The sequence below is a fragment of the Chelonia mydas genome, chromosome 2, assembly GCF_015237465.2.
Source record: "Chelonia mydas isolate rCheMyd1 chromosome 2, rCheMyd1.pri.v2, whole genome shotgun sequence".
Taxonomy (NCBI): domain Eukaryota; kingdom Metazoa; phylum Chordata; order Testudines; family Cheloniidae; genus Chelonia; species Chelonia mydas.
In genome coordinates, this window is record NC_057850.1 from 4692209 (window position 1) to 4716684 (window position 24476).

Below are 24476 nucleotides of genomic sequence, written 5' to 3' on the forward strand. Positions count from 1 at the left end.
ATATGTTGGAATTGGAAAAGTTACAGAAAAAGGCAACAAAAATTGTTAGGGGTCTGGAACAGCTTCCGTATGAGAAGAGATTAATAAGATTGGGGCTTTTCAGCTTGGAAAAGAGACAACTAAGGGGGGATATGATTGAGGTTTATAAAATCATGCCTGGTGTAGACAAAGTAAATAAGGAAGTGTTATTTACTCCTTCTCATAACACAAGAAGTAGGGGCCACCAAATAGATATCAGATTTAAAACAAACAAAAGGAAGTATTTCTTCACGCGGCGCACAGTCAACCTGTGGAACTGTTTGCTAGAGGGTGTTGTGAAGGCTGAAACTATAACAGGGTTAAAAAAACAAGAACTAGATAAGTTCATGGAAGATAAGTCCATCAATGGCTATTAGCCAGGATGGGCGGGGTGGTGTCCCTAGCTTCTCTTTGCCAGAAGCTGAGAATGGGGGATGAGGATGGATCACATGATGATTCCCTGTTCTGTTCATTCCCTCTGAATCACCTGGCACTGGCCACTGTTGGAAAACAGGATACTGGGCTAGATGGGCCATTGGTCTGACCCAGTTTGGCTGTTCTTATGCAAAGTGTCTCCTAAAGTTCGTCAGAGTTCAAGGGACATTGTCAACTCAATTTTATGAGTTAAAGCAATTTTAAGAAAAATTCTGCCTCCTGATAGAGCATTTGATGATACCACTCCTGCTTGTGTCCAGATCACTCTACAGAACTGTCTAGTTACTCTGACTTAAAAACACCCAAAACTCTTTAAAACAATAAAAGCCCTTTAAAAAACTTGACAATGATTAGGCTGCTGGTACGCGGAGATCACTGCTGACCAATATTATCTCATTGTTTATTTGTACTCCCCCATCTGTCTGTCTGTATCCATGTGTTGTCTTATCTTCTATGTAGCTTGTAAGCTAGTTAGACTTTTTGTTCTGTGTTCATGCAGCATTTAGCAAATAGTGGCCTGGTCTGTTACTGAGACTCCCTATGCACCACAGTACTACACATAATAAAATATGATTTAATGCTTATGTTGTCAAATGCACAAAGAGAACACTGAACAAACTGAGAATATGTTTAGTAACGACTTTCATTTCTAGTGAACTCAGGTGTTACTAGTATCTATAGTGGGTATAATAGTTTCAGACAGATATTTGACACACACCCCCTCCCCCAAGTTGATGCTAGTGAGAGAGAAGTAGAGAGACAAGGAGAAGAGGAGACTTTTTGTTTTCAGCTGGGAATTGAAATGGGGTGGAGGGCTGATGAAATGACTACAGGAAGATGGCAGGAGAATTCTGTGGAGGGTTTTTGCACCAACAGTGAGTGGAAAGAAACTAGAGAAACAGCAGGCCAGAGTTAGGCACGTAGTCAAGAGACGAGAAGAGCGATGTGGCAAACTAAGAAAGCTAAAAGGCTTTTTAAAATAAGACCGGTTTTCAACTGGATCCTGAAATGAGCAGAGAGTCAGGGGAAGTGAGCGATGTTGTCTGGAAAGATTAGAATCCTCACCGTTATCTGGTAAGAATTGCAATGAAATTTCATTCTGATGCCCTTTTATATTGGGATTTTACTCCACCACCACTGTCCTGTTCTAATTCCATGCTTCAAACCAATTTGTTGCCAAAAACATCTAAATGAAAAGCCCCTAATTGAAGCTGTTTTTGAGAAGTGTTATTGCTTAGTCTGTGCCCTGCAGCTAGGAAAATGCGATTATTTGTTCTCCAGTTTGTTTAAACTTGGCAATAAATACTTTAAAGCATGTTGCACTTATTTCAGGAAGATGGACATCATTACCAGTATGCTTTGAACTTGGGGAGGAAAAGGCAGGCAATCTTACTAGTATAAAAAAAAATGCAGTGTCTTAAAATTAAGATAATAGACTTTTCTTAAACAGCTCAGCAAGTCCTGAAAGTTAATTTTTCTCTCTACCGTCCCCAAAGCAAGGGGAGATAGGCCTTGCAAGGTGTGATACCATAGTCTTGTGTGTGTGTGTGTGTGTGTGTGTGTGTGATGGTAACAGATGTTATAGGACAGGCTTTGCACATCCTTGTTTGGAGCCAGGACTTTGCTTTAATTATCTTGCAACAGATCTGTATTTTACAAAGCTTCTGAAAGAATAAAATGTGCCCTTCTGTCCACTGCCTTGGCGGAATCTATTAGCACTTATCCTTAGATTTTCACCTCTTGCTCACTGGTTCATATCTAACCAGAGTTGGTAGCGAGCAATATAGTTTTGTTTTGCTTTTGGTGGAATATGAGAGATGAGTTAGCTGTTCTCAGCCCAGCTCCTTGTATGTGGTTGTCTGAAGAGCCATCACAATTGCCGCTGTCTGCTTAGAGATAGTGTTGTGTGGTTCTCCATTGTGTTCTCCTCCTAAAATTTCCAGTACAGTAGTTTTCCTGTGAGTTAGAAGGTGTTAGTAGCTCCAGCATTCTCAGGTCTTAATAACAGGTTTCAGAGTAACAGCCGTGTTAGTCTGTATTCGTAAAAAGAAAAGGAGTACTTGTGGCACCTTAGAGACTAACCAGTTTATTTGAGCATGAGCTTTCGTGAGCTACAGCTCACTTCATCGGATGCATAATGAAGTGAGCTGTAGCTCACGAAAGCTCATGCTCAAATAAACTGGTTAGTCTCTAAGGTGCCACAAGTACTCCTTTTCTTTTTAGGTCTTAATAAATTACTGCTTGATGAGCCATTGATAGCTTGGTTTGCCCCTGAACTTCGGGGAAAGGTTTCCCTGCCGCAAGGTGTCCTGGAGACAGAAATCCTGTTTCCTTTCTTTAAAAGCTCAGGAAATCCATTTGCAAAACTTAACTTATATTTGCTACTTAACAGCTAGATGCACTTCCTGTTAACGGTTTATGTGGATTTAATACCTTCACTACAAAAATTGGTATTTCTCTTGGAGCTTGCTAGACCCCAGTGCTGTCTTTCCATTGCATTGTCATTCCTGATAAGTTATGCTAGCTTCATCTGCCTGGGTCCATTCAACGTAAGGAATTAATGAAGCAGAATTGGTACTAATTCTCCAAATGTCTCCCTCTGAAACTGATTGCCTTGCTAGGCAAACGTTGGAGGGTATATGAAACCCAAAAAGACGTTTGAGTTGCAAAGCCAGTGCTGCTATTGTTCTTTGTGGATCTAGAGTCTGAACAACAATCCTGCTTCGGAGTCGCAGGTAAAGTACTTTTAATCATTTGGATTTATTTCCTATTAAACAGCAGTTTGTGATCTTAAACTATCGATTACACTCTGGCATAAGTAGCAGTCTCTCTTGAAAGAGCTCAGAACTGAATGAGTGTGAAAATTAAATTCCCTTCTTAAACCGAAAGATGGTCCTTTTAGAAGCAGATTCCAGTAGCAATATAATTAACCTCTCGCTGTGCCATTCTGTGTGAACATATTGAACATACTCAGTGATAATCATCCCATAATACTGGGTGTCTGCTTTCACACTGAATTCGTAACAGTATTACAGTAATCCCAAATCCTTTTGTTAGCTCCAGGGACTTGGCCAACTTGGTAACCAGAACAAAAGACATTTGAGCTCTGCAGCACAGCGCTTATATTTGCAGGTGTTTTTTGGGTAAAGTGAATCACCAAGAGAATTTGTAGTCGGTTGGGATAGGAGCTCTGATAACCTTGAATCAAGTTAATGTATCAATTAATCCCAGTTGTTAGGTTACATGTTATAATACGATCAACAACCCTTGAATGGTCCAACAAGGAATTTTATGGTTCTGACACCAAGTCTGGAAATGCAAGGACACTTCTAATGCCATAAGATGTAGTCCCATTATTGTGTGTACCGATTATGTTTGGCTTTTTAACTGTCAAAACCCCGTTTGCAATGGATTGAGGATGGGCGCCCCTCTCTTCTTTTGAGCTACTCGGGCTCAGCTTCTGCTATCTCCTTTTGTCTTTTTCCCTCTCTCCCTTGTCCCGCTTTTCTTTTCGTGTTTTTGTATTGTTCTTCTAGTTCTTTTCTCCATGGTTGCTTCCCTGTCCTGTTACTTCACACCCCAGAAGGCCACATGTTCCTGGGCATGGGATCTCCTGTGTGGCTTTGTGATGTGACCTTACATGTGGTCTGGGAGCTTCGTTGATCACTGTGGAAACAGAGACCAGAAAACTTGTGCCGGTGACTGCTGTCTGTGTCTTTTCACAGCCCGCTGCATTGCACGTCTGAGAAAGGAGCAGTCCATAGGAGACAGTGTGCCCCTTTAGTTCCATCCACCTATAACGTGGATAGCCAAGACACAATCCCACTGTACTTCATAAAAAGACAGGGTCAAATTATTTTATTGCGAGGCCTCAGCAGATACTTGGCTGCTCAAAAAGTAATGGATTGTGATCTTTATAAGGGCTCTTGCAGATCATACACGCACAGCACAGCTGTGGTACACCCCCCTATCGGGGGAGAATGGTGGCGCACACACAATAGAGTTACTCAGCAGTTCCCTGGTGCTGTTTGCAGCTCCTACCCCTTTTCAGCTCTCGAAGCTGTAATTTCTGAGAGCGCCAAACCTGTTCCCGAATCATGGCTTAAAAACAAAATTAACCCAGTGTCACTGGTGTCTGATAATGCAGTGCCTGCCCGTTACCACGAAAACATGAGCCAGGAACAGCTAGCAGCTATGCGTGGTTTTGTAGACCTCTCTCATCAATTTCAGCTGCAGCTGTTTAATGGAGAGCAGAATGATGTTTTTCATGTACTCCTATAAACCAGCAGGTCCTAAAGTCTGCGTTGTTTACACTTGAGAGAGAGAGAGTTCTAAATGAGAAAATATAGAAATGCCGTTTCTTTTTAAAAGTCCTTAGACTCTCAATTTCTATAATAGTTTAACGTTTTGAAACAAAGTAATTGTATAAAAAGCTTTAATGGATATTTTAAAGACAAATACTTCACTCTTTCCATCATTAAAGTGCTTCACCAACGTTAATCGCCACGGAAACGATAGCAAGGAGGGAGTTGAGGCTCTGGCCATTTTACAGTTGGGAAAACAAAGTCTATTAAGGTAGGTAAAGTGGAAATCCACCTCAGAGCTGGGACTAGAACTCCAGAGTTCCTAGCTCCCAGACCTGTGCTGGTACCACTGGAGCACGTCTCTTCAGAAGTGAAGTTATGCTGGATCATGCAACACCATGCTCCTGTAACAGGCGGTATCCAGGTTAACGTTATTAAACTGTAGCAGTGTTGTATCCTCACCTAGTGGGGATTTTCAGCTGATTTCTGCATTTTGCCATGTTGTTGCCAACCCAGGTCATTAGTTTAGACTTTTGGGGAACTGAAAACCAGTTGGTTAAGGAGGAAGTTACGTTTAATAGAGAGAGACAGATCTTGTTAAGCCAGTAATCCTCTGGTATCACTGGTAAATACTCTAGATAGCTGCAGAAGATCATTATCTTTTCTCTGAGTATGCAGTGTCTGTCTCTACCTATGTGGGTTTTCACTTATTCGGTGTTCGATCACGCACAAGCCAATGATGGAAGCACAGACGTTTAGAGCAGCAGGCCAGGTTGTTCTGAAGCTCCTTATGACCTTCCCTTGTATGCTCTGCCTTCCACGTAGGGAATAGCATGGGAGCTTAAATCTCACTCTTGCTTTCAGTTGCCCCAGTGAGGTAGGAAAATCCTGTTATCCCCCCAACTTACAGGGGGAACAGAGGCACAGAGAGACTAAGTGACTTGCTGAAGGTTGAAAAGAAGTCTGTGGTGGAGCAAGGAACTGAATCTGGCTTTCTTGAGTCCCAGGCTACCACCCTTGCCACTGGCCCATCCTGTCAGGCATGGGATGATACCAGCTTCAGCTGTAGTTGGTGAGTTGCCAGACGTCCCCAAGCTGAAAGTAGCCTCCAAAGGTAAACTCTTGGCACTTGCTGATAGGGCTATGCCAGTGATCGTTCATGCCCATACCAATGTGAGATGAGCAAAATACTCATTTGGCAATGGAGAAGTTGTCATTGGTATTTGGGAGGTTTTGGAGAGCTGGCAGTAAAGGTAAAGGTTCCTCCTGGCCTGAGGTTTTGTCAGGCAGATTTTCATCTGGAACAAATATCTCTAAAGTACGGTAATCTAATAAAGTTGAACAAGTGCCTATAAGAGTTCTGGCTTTTAAAGCACCAGAATATTGGCTGTCTCAGTCTGCATTTCCAACCTTCTCAGAAAGCAGGCCTATGCCTCCTCGTGAAACATTTGTCACCATTTTTCCAGGAGTACAGCTCAGCAATGGCAGATCATTTAAACATCACCTATCTGACATAATCTTACATTATGCAGTTCAAAGGATCAGTATCCCACTTGTGCCTCTCTGCGGGGTTCCTCATATATTATGCAAAATCAGTATAAATAACAATTTTCGATCGTAGTATTCACTGTGCAGAACAGTCTCTTATTCAATTTGTTGCACATCTGGGCAAATTGTTTGAGATCCCTTATGAGGCAATTCTTGACTAGATAGCAAATTCTGGAGGCATCTAAGCCTGAAGAGCTAAGTGCCTGTTTTGAAGATGCAGAGGGAGAGTCCCTTGCAGTCTGAGAGTTAGTAACAGGCTCTTCAATATTTAGGAAGTCTCCACCTTGCAGCTATGAGTAGTAAATTTCTCTCTGCCCGGCAATGCTCGTGTTGGACAGTTCATTTGTGCCCCCCATGCCTATACGGGTGCTGGAAAACGGAAAGGAGGAAAACTGTGAAAGATCCTTCCTTGTTCTTTGTTTTGTACCTCATATACTGAACAATGTTCAGCGCACTCGCCTTTGTGAATCGTTTTCTTTCAAGGCTGTCTGGTTGCAAAGCCTATAGAATTCTTCAGGTAATTTCAGGTTATAGAGGTAAGAGAGAGAGACTGTAGAGTCAATCCAGGTGTGTCTACACTGCAAAAAAAAAACCTTCAGCAGTGAGTCTGAGAAGCGTGGACGTACATTAACACAACATCCCTCTGACCAAGGATTGTTCCCTATAATATGTTCTCTGCTGCTTTGTCCTGTCTAATCTCTTGTGACCCAAGCAATAAGGCGTCCACTACTTCCCCATGGGACTATTCAGCTAAGAAATTGTTTCCTTGTATTCAGCTATAAAGTTTCCTTTGCTCAGTTTCATCCTGTTCCTCGTAGTAATAACCATTTGCACAACCATAAATAATTCCTCTTCTTGTGGTGGTCAGTTACCTTATCTCTGTTTAATCATTGCTTAGCCGAGTGGTATCTACTGGTTATTCATTTGCTCTCCTTTAATATAGCAAACTTTCAAGCCCTTTATATAATATTTTTGCTGCTGTTCTCTGAATTCCTTTCTGTGTATGTACATCTTTCTGGTATTGAGTTGCCCAGAGCTGAATGTAGGATTCAAGGCATGGCCTCACTGGGACCTTATAAAAAGGGACTATCGGTTGCTTGTTCTGCCTTTTTGCATGCAGCCTGAACTTTCATTAGCTCCTTTTGCTGCCAAATTGTGGAAAATCCTGCTGAGTCTTCTGCCTCAATAATGCAGAATTCTGCAGATCATTAACATTGCGTTTACCAGCTGTACAGTGTGGGACAACTTCTTAACCTGTTTTGCAGGTGTGCTTGCAAATGAGAATATATGTGATCTATGGATCTGTTGATAATGCAAGGCAAGCAGGTTCTACTTAAATGATTATGCAACAGCAGATGGTCAAGTGGGAGTTTCTAAGTAAATCTGGACTTGGGTACCCACTCTTCGTGCTTGAAAAGGAGATACAGCAGACACCTAGGAGTAAACTTAGTCTTGCCAAAGGTTTCCTTCTCCCTCACAGTCCTGTGCCAGATGCTATGTTACAGCAGCTAAAGAAAGGAACGATGTGTGCCCACTTTGGGCTCCACCTAAGACACCACAATTGTGATTGCTGTAAAGCAGGGTAACCTGGGAAATGTGTGCCCGAGACCCACCTGTGCCATTTAGGAAATCAGCCAGTGACTAATGGGGTTGGGATAGTTGGGAAGAGTTGGTACTTTATATATTGATGATTATTGGTGGTGGGGGGGCAAGGATTTGAAACATTAAAATTATATCTGATTGTATTGCTCTCCACCACATTTTATTAATCATTTATTGTCTTATGTTGTGGGCTGTTTGGTACAGAGAAAGTATCTTCAGATGTATTTGTACGGTGGCTAGCACAATGAGTCTTTTGGGTGCTACCATAAGATAATTATAAATAACTGTAGTAAGGAGAAAAAATGTCCAGCATGGAAAGGAACCTCAATTGCCTTCACTAGGAGGAGCGTGATAAGAAAGGTCTATTTTGGGTACCAGGGGAGCAGAGAACTCAGCCTGGGAGCAGCACTGAGGGAACAAACACAATGAATTTGAGGGCTCATCTGCACAGTAGGGTAATGCATTCTACAGGGGTTTGATTTCTAAAGCGCCCTAACGTGTGATGCATTAATTGGTCTGTGTAATTCCCGCTGGTGCTCACTGGTTTAGGGGTCGTAGGTTCCAATCTTGCTGGGGCCTGTGTAGCAGTCTCTGCTTAACACTCTCCTTCCTCGCCGGCTCAACACTTCTCAGCCTAAACCAACCTCCTCCCTGTGGTGAGGGGACCTGGAGCTGGGTTCCATAGCTCAAGGGGTTAGAACAGTGGTCTCGAAATACAGGGGTCGCAGGTTTGAATCTCACTAGGGCCTGAGTAGCAGTATCTGGTTCAGTTTCTCCTCGCTCCTTTAGTGCCCTTTAACTTAGTGCTGTTTGACACAATACTACATTAAAGTGTACCAGACTGGTCTGGGTGGACCAGTTCATGCGAAGCACATTAGAGGGCTTTAGAAATCACAGCCCCAGAGAGCACTTAAGTCCTGAGATGTGTTAGAGGAGCATAACAACGTTAACATTTCAGCAGCCCTAATTAGGATTTTGAAGTGGATAGTTCATTGAAATGAAGGAGGGTCTTGTGTGTCCCTACAGCTAGAGAAATAGATCCAGGTCTTATCTACACACAATGTGTGCACAAATTTACCTCAATCAGTGAACCTTCCTAGTGTGGATACTCTGAAATTGGTACAAAGCCTGGGCTACTTAGCTCTGTCGTTTAGGGGGGTGATTTTTACCCGTGTAGCTATGCTGGAAAAAGCCCTAGTGTGGGTGCAGTTATACTGGTATAACTCTGCTAATGCATCTTAGAGACTAAACAATTTATTTGAGCATGAGCTTTCATGAGCTACAGCTCACTGTGAACTGTAGCTCACGAAAGCTCATGCTCAAATAAATTGGTTAGTCTCTAAGGTGCCACAAGTCCTCCTGTTCTTTTTGCGAATACAGACTAACACGGCTGTTACTCTGAAACCTGCTTATGCATGTTGGGGGAAGATTCCCACACAAAGCTGCACTGATTTAACTAAATTGGTTTATATCACACATGGAGGCCTGCTCCACGCTTAAAACGGATACGAGCATTCCTGTGTTGGTTCTGGCTGTGATTCTGTGTGTTTTTTACCACCACAGTCTCAGTGTAATCTTAGCTCTTGTGGTTATCCCCCAGGTGACCTCTACAATACACATTCATATACATTCAGTAAAGATTTTCAATTTTTTCCTTCTTTGATTTGTGGCCCTGATCCTGCACTAAGGAATTCAGACAGAGCCAGGATCGGTATCTATGGTATATTATATTTGCTCCCCTTTAGTTTTCTTGTTAACAGGCTGCCTTTGAAACAGGTGGCTGTGTGGCTGAGCCACACTAGAATTATTGTTGGTTTCATCTGTCTCCGGCTTTTTCACTTGCCTGTCTTCCCTGATAGATTTGTAGAAGCCTGTTAGGCTAATGCGAACTCATCCTTCTTTCCAGCGATTCCCCTAAAGCCCTGAATGGCTGTAGACGTACCACCTTTGCCGTTCATTTTCTAATCCTGGCGTTCATTGCCCTCAGGGGCTCCCCTACCCTGAACTGAGTTCCAAGTAACGGAAAATAAACACTTAACTTCTGCTGTTGCCCATTTTCCACTGACTTTGGGGTTCAGTTTGGTGCCTACCCTTCCTGACTTTCTTGATGGCAGCTCCTGTGGCTTTCTCCCTGCAAGTCTTAATGGCCTCTTGTGACCCCACCAGGGGTCCACAGTCCCTCTCTGTTTCCAATGTGGATCCTCGTGACCCTCAGATGTCGGAGCATTTTACAGAGCCCTGCTGGCCCATTTCTTGGTCCTTGCATTTTTCCTTTACAAAGGAATTGAAATCAGTTGTCTCTGGGAAGCTCAGCTCCCACTCTTTATCCTTGCACTGTACCTTGCTCATTAGGGTACTTTATTCCTCTCACTTTTAGGAACATAGAATGTACCCTACCAGTTTAGATGATTAGCTAATCTATCCCAACAATGGCTGCTAGTTTACTGTCTTTCTCTACTTACCATGCTTGATTATTGCTACTCTGGGCATGTGCTAATGATATTCTATCTCTTGAGAAATAACATAGTCAACTGAACAAAGACCTGCAGAAATAAACAGCAAAGGGTGGTGAGTTGTCATCATCTGGTCATACATGCTGTCTTTCTGTCAGTACAGCTCCTGTGTGATTGTAGGCATAAGAAATTATGCAGCAGAGAATTTAGGAAGTTTTTCTGGCTCCTCAGCCCAACATTGAGCTCCAGCAGGCTATGGCATATTCTCCCCAAGGAAGAGATGGAAGCCTCATTATTTGGTTCCTTGAAAATTGTATTGGAGAAATTGCTGAAAAATGTAGAGGAGAATTCTGCTTTGGCTGGGAGACAGACTAGACTGGCTAATGTCTTTCCTGCTTCTGAGTTCTATGGTAGCTGTGGAGAAGTAAAATGTAAGTGATTGGAGCCTTTGAGATACAGGGTGCTATGTAAATAAGAGGGAGGTAGTCTTTTTCCATGTTCACCCAATTTGGCGAGGATGTAAGATCTCAAGATGAACCTGTGTCCATGAGAACGCATGGACATACAAATCCATTCTAAGAAATTCTGGTTTTAGGGAAACAATCCTGTTTTGTCACTTTGTATAAAAAAGTTAGACTGTCCTCTCACGTTGAATATTTATTTTCTCTGTTCAGTAATTTTGGGGGAGGAAAAATTAAAACAAATGAAAATTACTGATGGTTGAAGATGATGGAAGATGGATGAATACTAGCCTTGAGAATGATCCCATTGTTAAGATAAAGGACTTGGAGTTTGAGTTCTGTTCCTGGCTATACCACAGACTCCCTATGTGATGCTAGGAAAGGCTGTTTATTCTCTCTCTTCCCCCTTCCCCCCACATAGATTTCCCATCTGTAAAATGGGGATCATGCTTCCCTAGCTCTCATGAGTGTTGTGTGTCTGAATGAATGCACAGACCCACTTAGAATGTGCTGTGGAAGAGCAAAGTAGATTATCGTGAAGCTTAACCAGAGAGGTTTGCCACTTTGATGTTACAGCGTTCAAACGTCTTCCTAAAAGTCGAAAGAGTGGCACACTTTGGTTCTTTGACTCCATCAGCTCATAAGGAACCTTGGGAAGGATGCATACATAAGTATCGCTTTAAGACTTTTATGGCAATAAGGTGCCATTGTGAAGGTCAGCCATAAGGTGTTTAAGTTTCCACACCAGGTTTTTTCTTTCCTCTTCTCCTTGGGTGTGGTTGGTGTGAATTGTTCACGGGGGAGGCATGTCTCGGAGTAAAACCACCATCTCAGCAATGCACAGAGCACTTTGGTGTGCATGAGCCGTGAGCCCTGGCTGATAAATGGTGCTCATATCCCATTCAAATATGATGCAAGCAGTTTTTTTGTAGTTTGTCTTCCATTGCGGTAGTAAAGTTTTTAATTAGGAAAGCTAATGAGATCGATTAGTCATTAGAACTGACCTCTGGATCTCTGCAAGGAGCGTGCATGTGTGTGCTGGGCTGATAACGGGAGACGCTGGGGTATTGTTTGTAATAAAAGCGTAAAGTGTTTGATTTGAGTGAAATGTGCCACAGGGAATACATCATGCGGCGAAAAAAAATTACAACCCTGGGAGCCTGTAATGAAGGGAATTAAACCAACATCCTATCTAAATAACATGATTATCTACACAAAACCCCTCAGCTAGCAAGTAATAATAGAAAACGGAGCTGCTTCGGAGAGTCTCTTTCAGAACATGGTTAATGCCAGAGACTCGCGCACAGAAGAGCAGCTACTGTATAAATGCAACATCCAGTTACCGCTGTGGAATACAGTTTACCGGACGCCGGTCTGTCTGTGTTTTGGGAATGGTGGGGAGGGGGAACTGAAAGCCACAACAATTTGGGACCTCCATTTCTTACATCACTTGTAAGTGCAAGGCAGTGAGGGATGTTAAGTAGGCATTTGATTGGATGCCTGATTGATTAACAGCCACTAGAGCTTGTAAAGGTGCCAACCCCCCCCCCCCCCCCCCCAAAAAAAAAAAAAAAAAAACAACAACAAAAAACAAAAAAACAGTGGTGTAATGTATTTGACAAATTCCTAATTTAAATAATTGTATAAGGTCAGAACATAGGTAAAGAATCAGCTAATGTATCACATATGAAAGTAGCATGCTTAGGCAAATTCCTACAGGGATCTGTACATATTACACAGTAATACACAGTATTCTTGCCAGCAAGTTAAAAAAGTATGGATTTGGATGAATGGACTATAAGATGGATAGAAAGCTGGCTAGATTGTCGGGCTCAACAGGTAGTGATCAACGGCTCGATGTCTAGTTCGCAGGCAGTATCAAGCAGAGTGCCCTTGGGGCCGGTTTTGTTCAACATCTTTATTAATGATCTGGATGATGGGATAGATTTCACCCTCAGCAACTTCGTGGATGACACTAAAGTGGGGGGAGAGGTAGATACGCTGGAGGGTAGGGATAGGGTCCAGAGTGACCTAGACAAATTGGGGGATTGGGCCAAAAGAAATCTGATGCAGTTCAAGAAGGACAAGTGCAGAGTCCTGTACTTAGGATGGAAGAATCCCATGCACTGCTACAGGCTGGGGACCCAATGACTAAGCAGCAGTTCTGCAGAAAAGGACCTGGGGATTACAGTGGATGAGAAGCTGGGTATGAGTCAGCAATGTGCCCTTGTTGCCAAGAAGGCTAACAGCCTATTGGGCTGCATTAGTAGGAGCATTGCCAGCAGATCGAGGGACGTGATTATTCCTCTCTATTCGGCACTGGTGAGGCCACATCTGGAGTATTGTGTCCAGTTTTGGTCCCCCTACAACAGAAAGGATGTGGACAAATTGGAGAGAGTCCAGCAGAGGGCAATGAAAACGATCAAGGGGCTGGAGTACATGACTTATGAGGAGAGGCTGAGGGAACTGGGCTTGTTTAGTCTGCGGAAGAGAAGAGTGAGTTGGGATTTGATAGCAGCCTTCAACTACCTGAAGGGGGGTTCCAAAGAGGATGGAGCTCGGCTGTTCTCAGTGGTGGCAGATGACAGAACCAGGAGCAATGGTCTCAAGTTGCAATGTGGAAGATCTAGGTTGGATATTAGGAAACACTATTTTCCTAGGAGGGTGGTGAAGCACTGGAATGCGTTCCCTAGGGAGGTGGTGGAATCTCCATCCTTAGAGGGTTTTTAAGGCCCAGCTTAGCAAAGCCCTGGCTGGGATGATTTAGTTGGTGTTGGTCCTGCTTTGAGCAGGGGGTTGGACTAGATGACCTCCTGAGGTTTCTTCCAACCCTAATATTCTGTGATTCTACATGCAAGGAAACATGTGAAAGTTTAGAAATAGGATGTAGTCTAATGGTTGGCAAGGGGAAACAGGGAGCCAGGACTCCTGGGTTCTCTTCACATTTCTGCCACTGCTTTTCTGCATGACCTCTGTGTAAAATAGCTTCATGACTTTTAAGATCCATAAAAAGCTTTACTGAAATTTTAAGTATAGTCTTATTAAATCTATGGATATGAAATGTGTAGAGTGGGTCAGCCCAACCGTTATATTCCCCTTCTAAAGGGGGAGAGGCAGAACTGCTTTCCAGGGTGGACCTCTGCAATATTATAGATGCTTTGGCAGAAACATGTCCTCATATGAATTGTGAATGACTTTGTTTGAGGCCATGCAGAGAAGTGGAGTCATTTCTTTTTTTGTTCCAACTCTGGACTTTCTTCTAGAGCAGTGGTTCTCAAAGCTGGTCCGCTGCTTGTTCAGGGAAAGCCCCTGGCGGGCCGGACTGGTTTGTTTACCTGCCGCGTCCGCAGGTTCAGCTGAAGCCCTTGTCCCTTGCCCCACGCCGCTTCCCGCAGCCCCCATTGGCCTGGAGCGGTGAACCACGGCCAGTGGGAGCTGGAATCGGTCGAACCTATGGATGCGACAGGTAAACAAACCCGTCCGGCCCGCCGGGGCTTTCCCTAAACAAGCGGCGGACCGGCTTTGAGAACCACTTTTCTAGAGGATAGCAAAACATACGAAGGCCAGGTATCATTAGAGCTCTCTGTGAGGACTCTGGAGTTTGCGCCACTGCTTGGTCTGAAATAGGCCAGATGAGGGGATAGTTTAGATCTGTTAGATAGGGCTTGGGAGAAGATTGAGGGTATACTTCTTAGATAATGAAGGGGCTGAAAAGAGTTTTTATAGGTGGCTGAGTGCCTGTTGAATTGATCATGTTAATGTTGCTGAGATATTGTTAATGGTGCATTAGTGCATCCAGAGTCTTGGATAGGCATTTTTTAGTTATTATTTAAATCAAAACAAATAAATTAAATAGATGTTCCATGAACAAAACCATCTGACCTGGACATGGCTCAATAATATGATAAATTATAGTACAGTAGGTCTCAAAACGAGCTAGGTGTGCTGTACAGACACACAGGATGATGCAGTCACTGCTCTGGGGAGCTTACAATCGTTTTTAACAAGTCCACTGTGGGGAACCTTTGATAAACATACTGTTTAGATGAGAAACTGTTCAACTTCTGTTCTACATTTTCGGTCTATCCCCTTTCTCAGTCTTTAGTGCTAGGGACATTTGCAACACAACAGGATCTTTCTTTCATAGGTCTTGTCTACACTAGGGAAATTTTGTAACTGCGGGACTTTGCTGACACTAATTTAGCTACATCATGTCAGTTAGATCCACTGTGATCAAGGTGAGATGAGATAGTGCTGAAACCACCAATGGGACCTGTCTCCGCTAGCGCTCCCAAGATACCTAACATTGGTAGAACTGAACTGGTGTCTGCAATGATGGGAAACTTTTACTAAATGTCCCAAGTGTAGACAGGGCCTTAGATTTCCCCACTGTCTGCAGCCTGCTACTTCCTGTTCCATACTGGTTGTCTTTTAGAACTGGTTGATTTGGAAATGCTTGTCAAAATCATAGGCTTCTATGTGGGGAACAAGGGGCTGGAATATCTCGGAAACAGAGAACATTTTTTAATGTGAATAATTGTTAATTAAGAGAGAAGGAAGAGAAGTATTGGGAATATTTAATTTGATTTATAGATCCGTGGGGTTTGTTTTGTTTGTTTAAGCAGAGTTTTTTACTAAAAGGCACTGGCTTTAACTTCCTGGCTTTTGTGGGTATTTAATACTTAACATTAACTGAATGTACCCTTTTTGGTATTTAATATACTGTATAGCACTGCTACTTTTATTAATGCTGATAATTCCAGAAAGCATTATTTCTATAAGTTTCCTTACAGCAGAATCCTGTCATCCTGTAAAGCATTATAATGTGTTTTGTGCTGAGCCTATTTATTAACATTACAGTTCATAACATTATTTCAGTGCATTTATTATTAATTATTTACATTGTGGTAGCAAATAAGGGCCCCAATAAGGAATCCAGTCCCCTTTGTGCTCAGCACTGTACAAACATATACCAAAAAACTTAGTCTTTGGACCCAATATCCCTGTCCTTGCCAAAACGAGCTGGTTTGCATAAGAAGCTTAATCAGGCAGTCTTCTTAAAGGATTTCCTACTTGCATGCTTGAACCTCTGCATTTGCTGTATTTAAAAAGTATTGTTTGGTCTGATTTTAACAATTTGAAGTAGGGCTGTCGAGTGATTAAAAAAATTAATCGCGTGATTAAACAGTAATAGAATACCATTTATTTACATATTTTTGGATGTTTTCTACATTCAAATATATTTCAGTTACAACACAGAATATAAAGTGTAGTGCTCACTTTATATTTATTTTTGATTACAAATATTTGAACTGTAAAAAAACAAAAGAAATAGTATTTTTCAGTTCACCTAACACAAGTACTGTCGTGCAATCTCTTTATCATGAAAGTTGAACTTACAAATATAGAATTATGTACAAAAAATAACAGCATTCAAAAATAAAACAATGTAAAACTTTAGAACCTACAAGTCCACTCAGTCCTACTTCAGCCAATCGCTCAGACAACCAAGTTTGGTTACAATTTGCAGGAGATAATGCTGCCCACGTCTTGTTTACAGTGTCACCTGAAAGTGAGAACAGGCGTTCACATGGCACTGCTGTAGATGGTATCGCAAGATATTTATGTGCCAGATGCGCTAAAGATTCATATGTCCCTTCATGCTTCAACCACCATTCCAGAAGACATGCATCCATGCTGATGTCCGGTTCTGCTCGATAATGATCCAAAGCAGTAAGGACCGACGCATGTTCATTTTCATTATCTGAGTCAGATGCCACCTGCAGAAGGCTGATTTTCTTTTTTGGTGGTTCGTGTTCTGTAGTTTCCGCATCGGAGTGTTGCTCTTTTAAGACATCTGAAAGTATGCTCCACACCTCATCCCTCTCAGATTTTGGAAGGCACTTCAGATTCTTAAACCTTGGGTTGAGTGCTGTATCTATCCTTGGAAATCTCACATTGGTACCTTCTTTGCATTTTGTCAAATCTGCTGTGAAAGAGTTCTTAAAACTAACGTGCTGGGTCATCATCCGAGACTGCTATAACGTGAAATATACGACAGAATGTGGGTGAAACAGAACAGGAGACATACAATTCTCCCCCAAGGGGTTCAGTCACAGATTTAATTTATGCATATTTTTTTTAACGAGCGTCATCAGTATGGAAGCATGTCCTCTGGAATGGTGGCCGAAGCACGAAGGAGCATACAAATGTTTAGCATATCTGGCATATAAATACCTTGCAATGCTGGCTACAAAAGTGCCATGCAAATGCCTGTTCGGACTTTCTGGTGACATTGTAAATAAGAAGAGGGCAGCATTATCTCCTGTAAATGTAAACAAACTTGTTTGTCTTAGCGATTGGCTGAACAAGAAGTAGGACTGAGTGGACTTGTAGGCTCTGAAGTTTTACATTGTTTTGTTTTTGAGTGCAGTTATGTAACAAAAAAAATCTACATTTTTTAAGTTGCACTGTCACAACAAAGAGATTGCACTACAGTACTTGTACAAGGTGAATTGAAAAATACTGTTTATCATTTTACAGTGCAAATATTTGTAATAAAAAAAATATACATTTTGATTTCAATTACAATACAGAATACAATATATCTGAAAGTGTAGAAAATCATCTAAAATATTTAATACATTTCAATTGGTGTTCTGTTGTTTAACAGCGCAATTAAAACTGCGATTAATCGCTATTACTTTTTTGAGTTAATCGCGTGAGTTAACTACAATTAATCGACAGCCCTAATTTGAATATTTGTTTAATGTAAAACCTATAATATAACTGTAAAAGCTGAAGGTAGTGGAAGGGAAAATGATAGATTAAAATTATTGTCCTAATTGTATATGCTTCAGTATGGGAAATGTGCTTCCAGATTTGCCTTGATTTATTTACACTGAGCCCTTTTCACATTGTCACAACTGTATAGAATGATGACATTATTTATATAATGCCATGAGTGTGCATAACACTTAACAGGCAGAATTGAAGATCTCTCTAGTCCTAAATATTGCTCTCTTCGGTCAGTGGTGGTGTTTTTTCCACTATAATTTATGGGGAAAGTTGCTATCTTCATTTTTATTATTAAGATCTCCAGTGACATGTTGCACTATTGAGCTTTCTCTTGCCTCTCCCATGTGTTAAAGATTTTTTTACCGCTGTCTGAATTTGGGATGGGAGATTCATGCTGCGGACCCTATTCCCGCCCTCCAGATCCTAACAGAGGTACTGAGTTGCTGAATTTGAATTAAGTCTAGGACCCAGCTTCTGAATGAACTAGAAAAATGAGTACCTGTATTTTAGCTCTGATGCACAGGAGTTATTGCCATCACATTCTGAAAACCTGCTTTGCCTATGGTAGTACTTAGCACTGATGCGACTGCTGGAATATGCCTGTACGCGTGCAGTGGTAGCTCTGTGCCCCTATCACCCTTGTTATCACCACATACTAAATTTAGCTTGTGGGCTGCACTCATCCCACCTCTCCCAACAAGGGACACATTAGGCAAACACAAAAGTGGGGTCTGGTTTTTCCCTCTCCATCTGGCAATAATTTTAATTAGAAGATCTCCAAAAAACACAGCTGGCCCTTTAAATCAGTTATAAAACCAGAAGATTTAGTCTCAGCGTGTAGTGTCAGCTTTAATTATCTGGGCAGTTATAGCTGTATGTTATAAAAGTCAGGCAATTAGACGCATTCCTTAAAGCTGTGAAAAAAATTTGCTAACTATCAAGGAGAGGAGAAACAGAGTCAAACATATAACTGTTAATTGCATGAAGCATTCCGCATTAAAAACTGGCTTGTAGATCATCTTGCAAAATATTATGAAAATGATTAAATACATAAATCTAGTCAGAATGTAGATGTCAGGGATAAGGTGTGTTTTCTATAAATGTGTTTGAAATGTCTCAAAAGACCATTGTGCAGTAGGAAGGCTGGAATATTTGTACTCCTTAAGATGCAGTGGGGAAATGCCTGCTTCAGTCAATAGTGTGCAGAGATATAACCAAGGATGAAAATATCTTCTGCCTGTCAACTGTACTGATCACTTCTCCTCTCTCAAACTAGTCGTGTCGTTCACAGACTTCGTGTATTAATGGCCCACTGAAAGTTAAACCTCTTTGTCCAAAAGCATGAGCTAGACTATGTGAGCTTAATGAGGATTGACACAGTCAGTGCGTAGTGATTACAACAGACCATGTTGCATTTTGTCCAGTTTCTACCTGGCACAGAAAAACATGAACACCCCCATAATACATCTGAATGCTTGTGCCGTACATGTGCACGTGTGTGTATGTGCACACTTGGGGGGCATTACTTTCTGACTAAATTGGGGATCATAAGTAGCTGAAGTGCTAACTAGCTCTCCTTAGTCTTAGCTGGAAGCCACTCTTCTCTACGTAGTATGAACTAGTTATGTAGGTGGCTCTGCTCCTTCCCACCCGTAATCATATGCATCCTAAGGATGAGAACTTTTCAGGTTGTTCTTTTGCTTACTTTCTTCCAGGGTCCAGCTTGCACCTTGTAAGGAGCCCTGGGGCTAATAAAGTCGTACAGACTCGCTATAGGATAGTGAAGAAGAATGTGGCTTCGTCTCCAAGTTCGTCGTCATTCTTCAGCATTCCTGTTCCCAGCTGGAAGACAAGGCGACTTGTGACATCCAGGTAATGTTTCTGCCTATGCTAATCTATTAGGATGCTAATAGACTTCTGTTGTGAGATGCACAATATATAGTGGTTCACCAGGGAGATACTTCTCCCATTTCCTGTCTGGGAGAAGTTTGTCTCATGACATGCTACCTTGGAGTGACCTGCCTTTAACTACAAGGCCTAGAAAATATAATTTTCAGCATACGTACACAACTCCTCACACATTTTCGTACATACGTCTCTCAGTGATTAAATAACCAGTGTGACACAGGCTTTCAGTAGAGACCCTTACAATGACCCCTTTTGGTGAACCCATGGGATCCGTATACCCCATGTACCTCGGTGTCCTCTGTCAATTGGCATCAAGAGGTCTTGAGGTCACGCTGTCCCCCAGAGAACACGCCCTATTCTCCATACTAGTCTACAAATTACTCTTGCACTTCACGGAAGGCATCTACTGAGTCATGGACCCTCCTCCAATTCACCTTCCTTTTATGAACCAGATGTACCAACTCTTTGTGTTTAACTGTTCACAAACAGATCAAATACGGGTTCGTCCTGCTCTTTCCCCCTACCCCCGCGTTGCTTTTCCATCAAGATATCATCATGTGTTCATATTTTATCTTCTATATAGAATCCACAAATACCCACGACTGTCATTCCGCGATAGTAAATCACACAGTCAAACCAGTCCTTGTGCTACTTCTAGGCTGGCCCAATTAGTGTTTTGAAGAGGGGCTTGTACACTGTGTTCTTGCAAATACATTAGGCTAAAATCTCAGGGTATGTCTGTACTAGAAACGGTTCAGTGGCATAACTGTAGCGCTGTAGTGTAGACAGTTACTGCAGTGACGGAAGGATTTTCCCTTTACTGTACGTAATCCACCTTTCTGAGAGGTGATAGCTAGTTTGATGGAAGAATTGTTACACCAGCCTAGCAGTGTCTACACCAGGGCTTAAGTAGGCTTAACTCCATCGCAAAGAGCGTGAAACTTTTCACAGCCCTGAACAATGTAGTTAAGCTGACCCAACTTTGTAGTGTAAACCAGGCCTTAAATTTCTTTGCATTTCACAGGTTCATAATTTGTTGTTGGTAGTTACAGTGGTAGATATTTGCATGCAAATGAAGGTTTAGTCCTGATAGCTCATCTTCTGGTTGATTCTGCCCTGAAATCATAATATCGAATCTGTCAAGTTCTGATCAGTGTCATGGCTGTAGACACTGATACTGGCAGTAGCCTCACAGAGAGGGAGGAGAAAACCATTTAATCATAGCAGAGAGGACAGGACAAATAGTGGCCAAGGAAACTGTTCAGGATAAATTATTTTCAGGTTTGCGCCAGTGTTAAATGTAAATTGCTTACTAAATTAAGTCCAGATGCTTCATTGTTTTGGGATTAAACTGATCACTTCTGTTTGGCGCTGTCGCCACTAGCAAGGAGTTCTTTACTATGTTGTCCACTATAACTCTGTTATTCACATTGCAATTTGTCAGGTCATTTTGTGCATCTACAGGGGTTTTGTTTGCAATGCCTACATGACCCTAGAGCGAATGGTGATAAGCCAGGAAACTTGCCCCTAACCAAAGCCATTACATCCCCATCAGCCTGGAAGTTGCCCCCTTCCTATCTCGAGTTAGGTATATTTGAGAGTGTATCTTTTCGTCCTGAACAAGCAGTATTGACTGAATCTTGCTCTTTTATTTAAATCCATTAAGGGGAACCTACCTTGGTTGAAACAGTTGCTTCTTTCTTTATGTGGTACAGCCAGTCTTGTTAAAATGACCTTTCTCCCTGTTACTGCCCAGTTATCTGAAAGCCTGAGTGAAAGTTGATTTTTGTTTCTACTTTTTTTGTGACCATAAATGTTCTGTGAAGGGTCTGGACAAAACTGCCACTTCAGTGTTTCTGCACATAATGTTTCTCTAACTGGGGCCTGGAAAGAGGGTGGCACCCATCAGATTCCATAATTGTCCCAATTTTATCAACGGCGGTGCGGGGGATTTGCATCCTTTAAGCGCTACTTGTGGATTGGTCAGGGTTCTGAAATCACTTGCAGAGTCACTGGAACTTGGGGGTGTTGTGTGGTCCAGCGCTGTTTGTATGGAGCGCCGTTGTGTTGTGTCATGACATGGCATCGCTACAAAGCTTGATATGCGAATCTGACTCACGAGATCAACTCAGGATTAGGAGAGGCAACCCTAAAGAAAGAGGAAGATTACTTGTATTTGTACCAAACTTCGCAGGAGAAAAAAAGCTTCTGCTCTTTGGTAAGATGAGCCCTGTAAAACTTGAAATGGGTCAGTTTAATATCAGTGATGTTATTGAGGTGGGGCAAAACGAGGCTTAGAATGGGAAGCTAGCTTCAACCATAATGATAGAGAGACAAGTCCCTCCTCGATTTGATTCTGTTCAGGTTCTCATACCCTACTCATTACCATGCAATCTGAACATCTAATTGATTGAGCATCTGACTGAGAGGAGGGGACTTGTGGTTTAAAATGGGGGAGGAGCAGGGCTAGAGACAGTGATTAAGACCAGAGATCACAGAGTCACACCATCAGTCTTCCTCACCAGAGCAGTCATTTTATAGAGAAGTAATCTGATTGTTCCATTTTGATTGGATGAAAGCTTCCATTTGTAGAATCCTCTTATACTTATTAATCTTGGACTTCATTAAATTGTGTGGCTTAGATCTTATGGCTGTTTCATACAGATCTTAATAAAGTGCCATCAGCAAATTAAAACAATTATATTTTAAAGAAGTGATAAATCTCTGATTCAGTCTTGCTATTACCTTCGTTGCATGCGATCCATCATACGGACCGTCTGGTCAGGACATGGCAAACGCTTTTTCTGTAGTTCTGACATTTGTCTTATACTCCATTGTTCATAACGTTCTCCTGGATGTGGAACAAAAAAATGATCTAGTAGACTGTGAGCTACTGTCTAAGGGGGGGAGGAGGAGGGAAGAGCCAATGTTCGGGTTGTTAAAAACTGGACTGGATGAAGCACTGGAGAGAGACATCTCTAGCAGAGAGCCATCCTGCACTGTTCGGAGGAAGATTGAGATATGGATTAAGTAAGTGGATCTCGTCCATCTCTAGTTTCAATGGTCCAACGACCTCTTTTCAGTCACATTTCATCTTGCCCCACTATTAGAAAGTGGCTCATTTTGAAGGAGGTCTAATTCAGAACCACTGAAAAATCTGCCCGCTGCTGCCTTGTTTGCTAGTGATGTTGCAAGTGATGGTGACTGACGTTGTTTTTCTCTGCTTGGAATATACTCTCTCTGCCCCACCCGTTGTATGTTACTTCTCTTAGTGAATTGTTAGCTCTTTGGGGCAGAGACCATGTGTTTGTACAGCTCCTAGGTCGGTGGGGCCCCGATACTGACTTGGGGTGCTACTGTAACATATTAAATAACAGCTGAATACTAAATAATACAGCCCAACATGAGTACCACTGGTACTGGGAATGAGCCCAGCTTGAGGCAAAGGGATCTCAGGTGTGTTTGACGGCTGCTGCATAGCAGCAAGTGGGGGCCAAGGGGTGCTTATGCTAAGATAATGGCCAGCTTTTTGTGTTGGTGACAGTGGTTAGATTTAGCACATGCACGCAGTGCCCTCCTTCAGATGAATTTGCAGCTTGTTTGTCGAGTGGCTAAGCAGCAGTGATTTATTAGCCTTTTAGTTTTACCTTTTGATATGGTACTGAGAACTGCATTTTTTTTAATGTCCGCTTGGCACTGAGCCACAGTGCTGTAAAGTATAGTCCTAAATGTGGCACTGGGTGTACGTGGCCGCTGCACTTGCAGCACGTAGGGATGGGGAAGTTCCAGATATCAAAATCCAGATCGTTCAGGGCCTGCATGGGATGGGCATAGGCCCCTCACTTCTGCTGTAATCCTTTTGATTTATATGGCACTTTAATGGACTTCAAGTGGGGCCACATCTCTGACCCACCGAACACTCTGTAAAGCTTGACTCTGCAAAGAGTATTGCCATGCTGCTCCAGGGGAAACCACCCTGCAGTTTGCAGCACGGGGTGGGGTCTCTGGCATTCGCTCCATTGCAGGCAAATCCCATGAAGCAGTTGGCCAGAGACAGAAGACTAATGTGTCTCTCAGGATTGTGAGTGGGGACTGGGGTGTACTGCTGCTCGGCCACAGGCACCCAGTGCTAATTCCTCAGTGATTGGTTGCTTTCTTCCCTCACTGCTAGATTGCATTAAACTTCGCCCTGCCGCTGACTCTTCTGCAGGCGATAGATGGGAGTGTATTTTAAATTAATTTTACTGCACTTTTTGTAATATTTTTGTTTTAAATAGATTTATAAGCAACTTGGGGGCTATTTCTACAAATTTATGAAGATAATTTTCATGCTCTTGATAAGGTTAAATTTACACCTGCTATTTCCATATTAATTCACATTGCTAAGTGGATCTAATTTTCTTCCGTTCTTCTATCTAGTGAGCGTGGCCTTTCCTAATGCAATTTCCCCCTCACTAAATCACTGTGATCAGGAGTCATGATCGAGTTAAATTAACTTAAATTAATTTACTTAATAAGAGCTCCAGATCATTGTGAATGAGATTAAGATTTATTGATTCTCCTTTCACTCCTCCCCCTTATCTCTTCCTGCTTTGCAGGGGCAAGTTTTGGAAAGGCTGTGGTTTCTCTCTTAAATTTCATTTTTCCTGTCACATTTGGTTGTTGTGTGAATCATGCAGGGGCATCTTAACTCTGTCCAGGTCCTCCTCTGGCCATAGATGAGCTTGAAGAACTGGTGGTGATGTCAGGGACACTCTACACTCATAAGCCCTTATTAACAGATACTTGAGGTAACTAGTTCTTTGGGAAAAAGAAAAGGAGTACTTGTGGCACCTTAGAGACTAACAAATTTATTTGAGCATAAGCTTTTGTGCATCCGATGAAGTGAGCTGTAGCTCACGAAAGCTTATGCTCAAATAAATTTGTTAGTCTCTAAGGTGCCACAAGTA

General features: G+C 42.2%; 1 protein-coding gene across 5 annotated transcripts in view; it reads left to right on the top strand.

Moving 5' to 3' along the window:
* Positions 1 to 24476, top strand: part of ZC3H3 (zinc finger CCCH-type containing 3) — a 340425-nt gene that overhangs the window by 104533 nt on the left and 211416 nt on the right. For all 5 annotated transcript variants that reach the window (XR_006288332.1, XM_043538977.1, XM_043538978.1 and 2 more), the window contains one exon: positions 19335 to 19491. Coding sequence is in view for 4 of the 5 variants with exons in the window: in XM_043538977.1 (XP_043394912.1) it covers positions 19335 to 19491 (157 nt within the window). In the remaining variant the exon portion in view is untranslated. The remainder of the gene's footprint in view (positions 1 to 19334; positions 19492 to 24476) is intronic.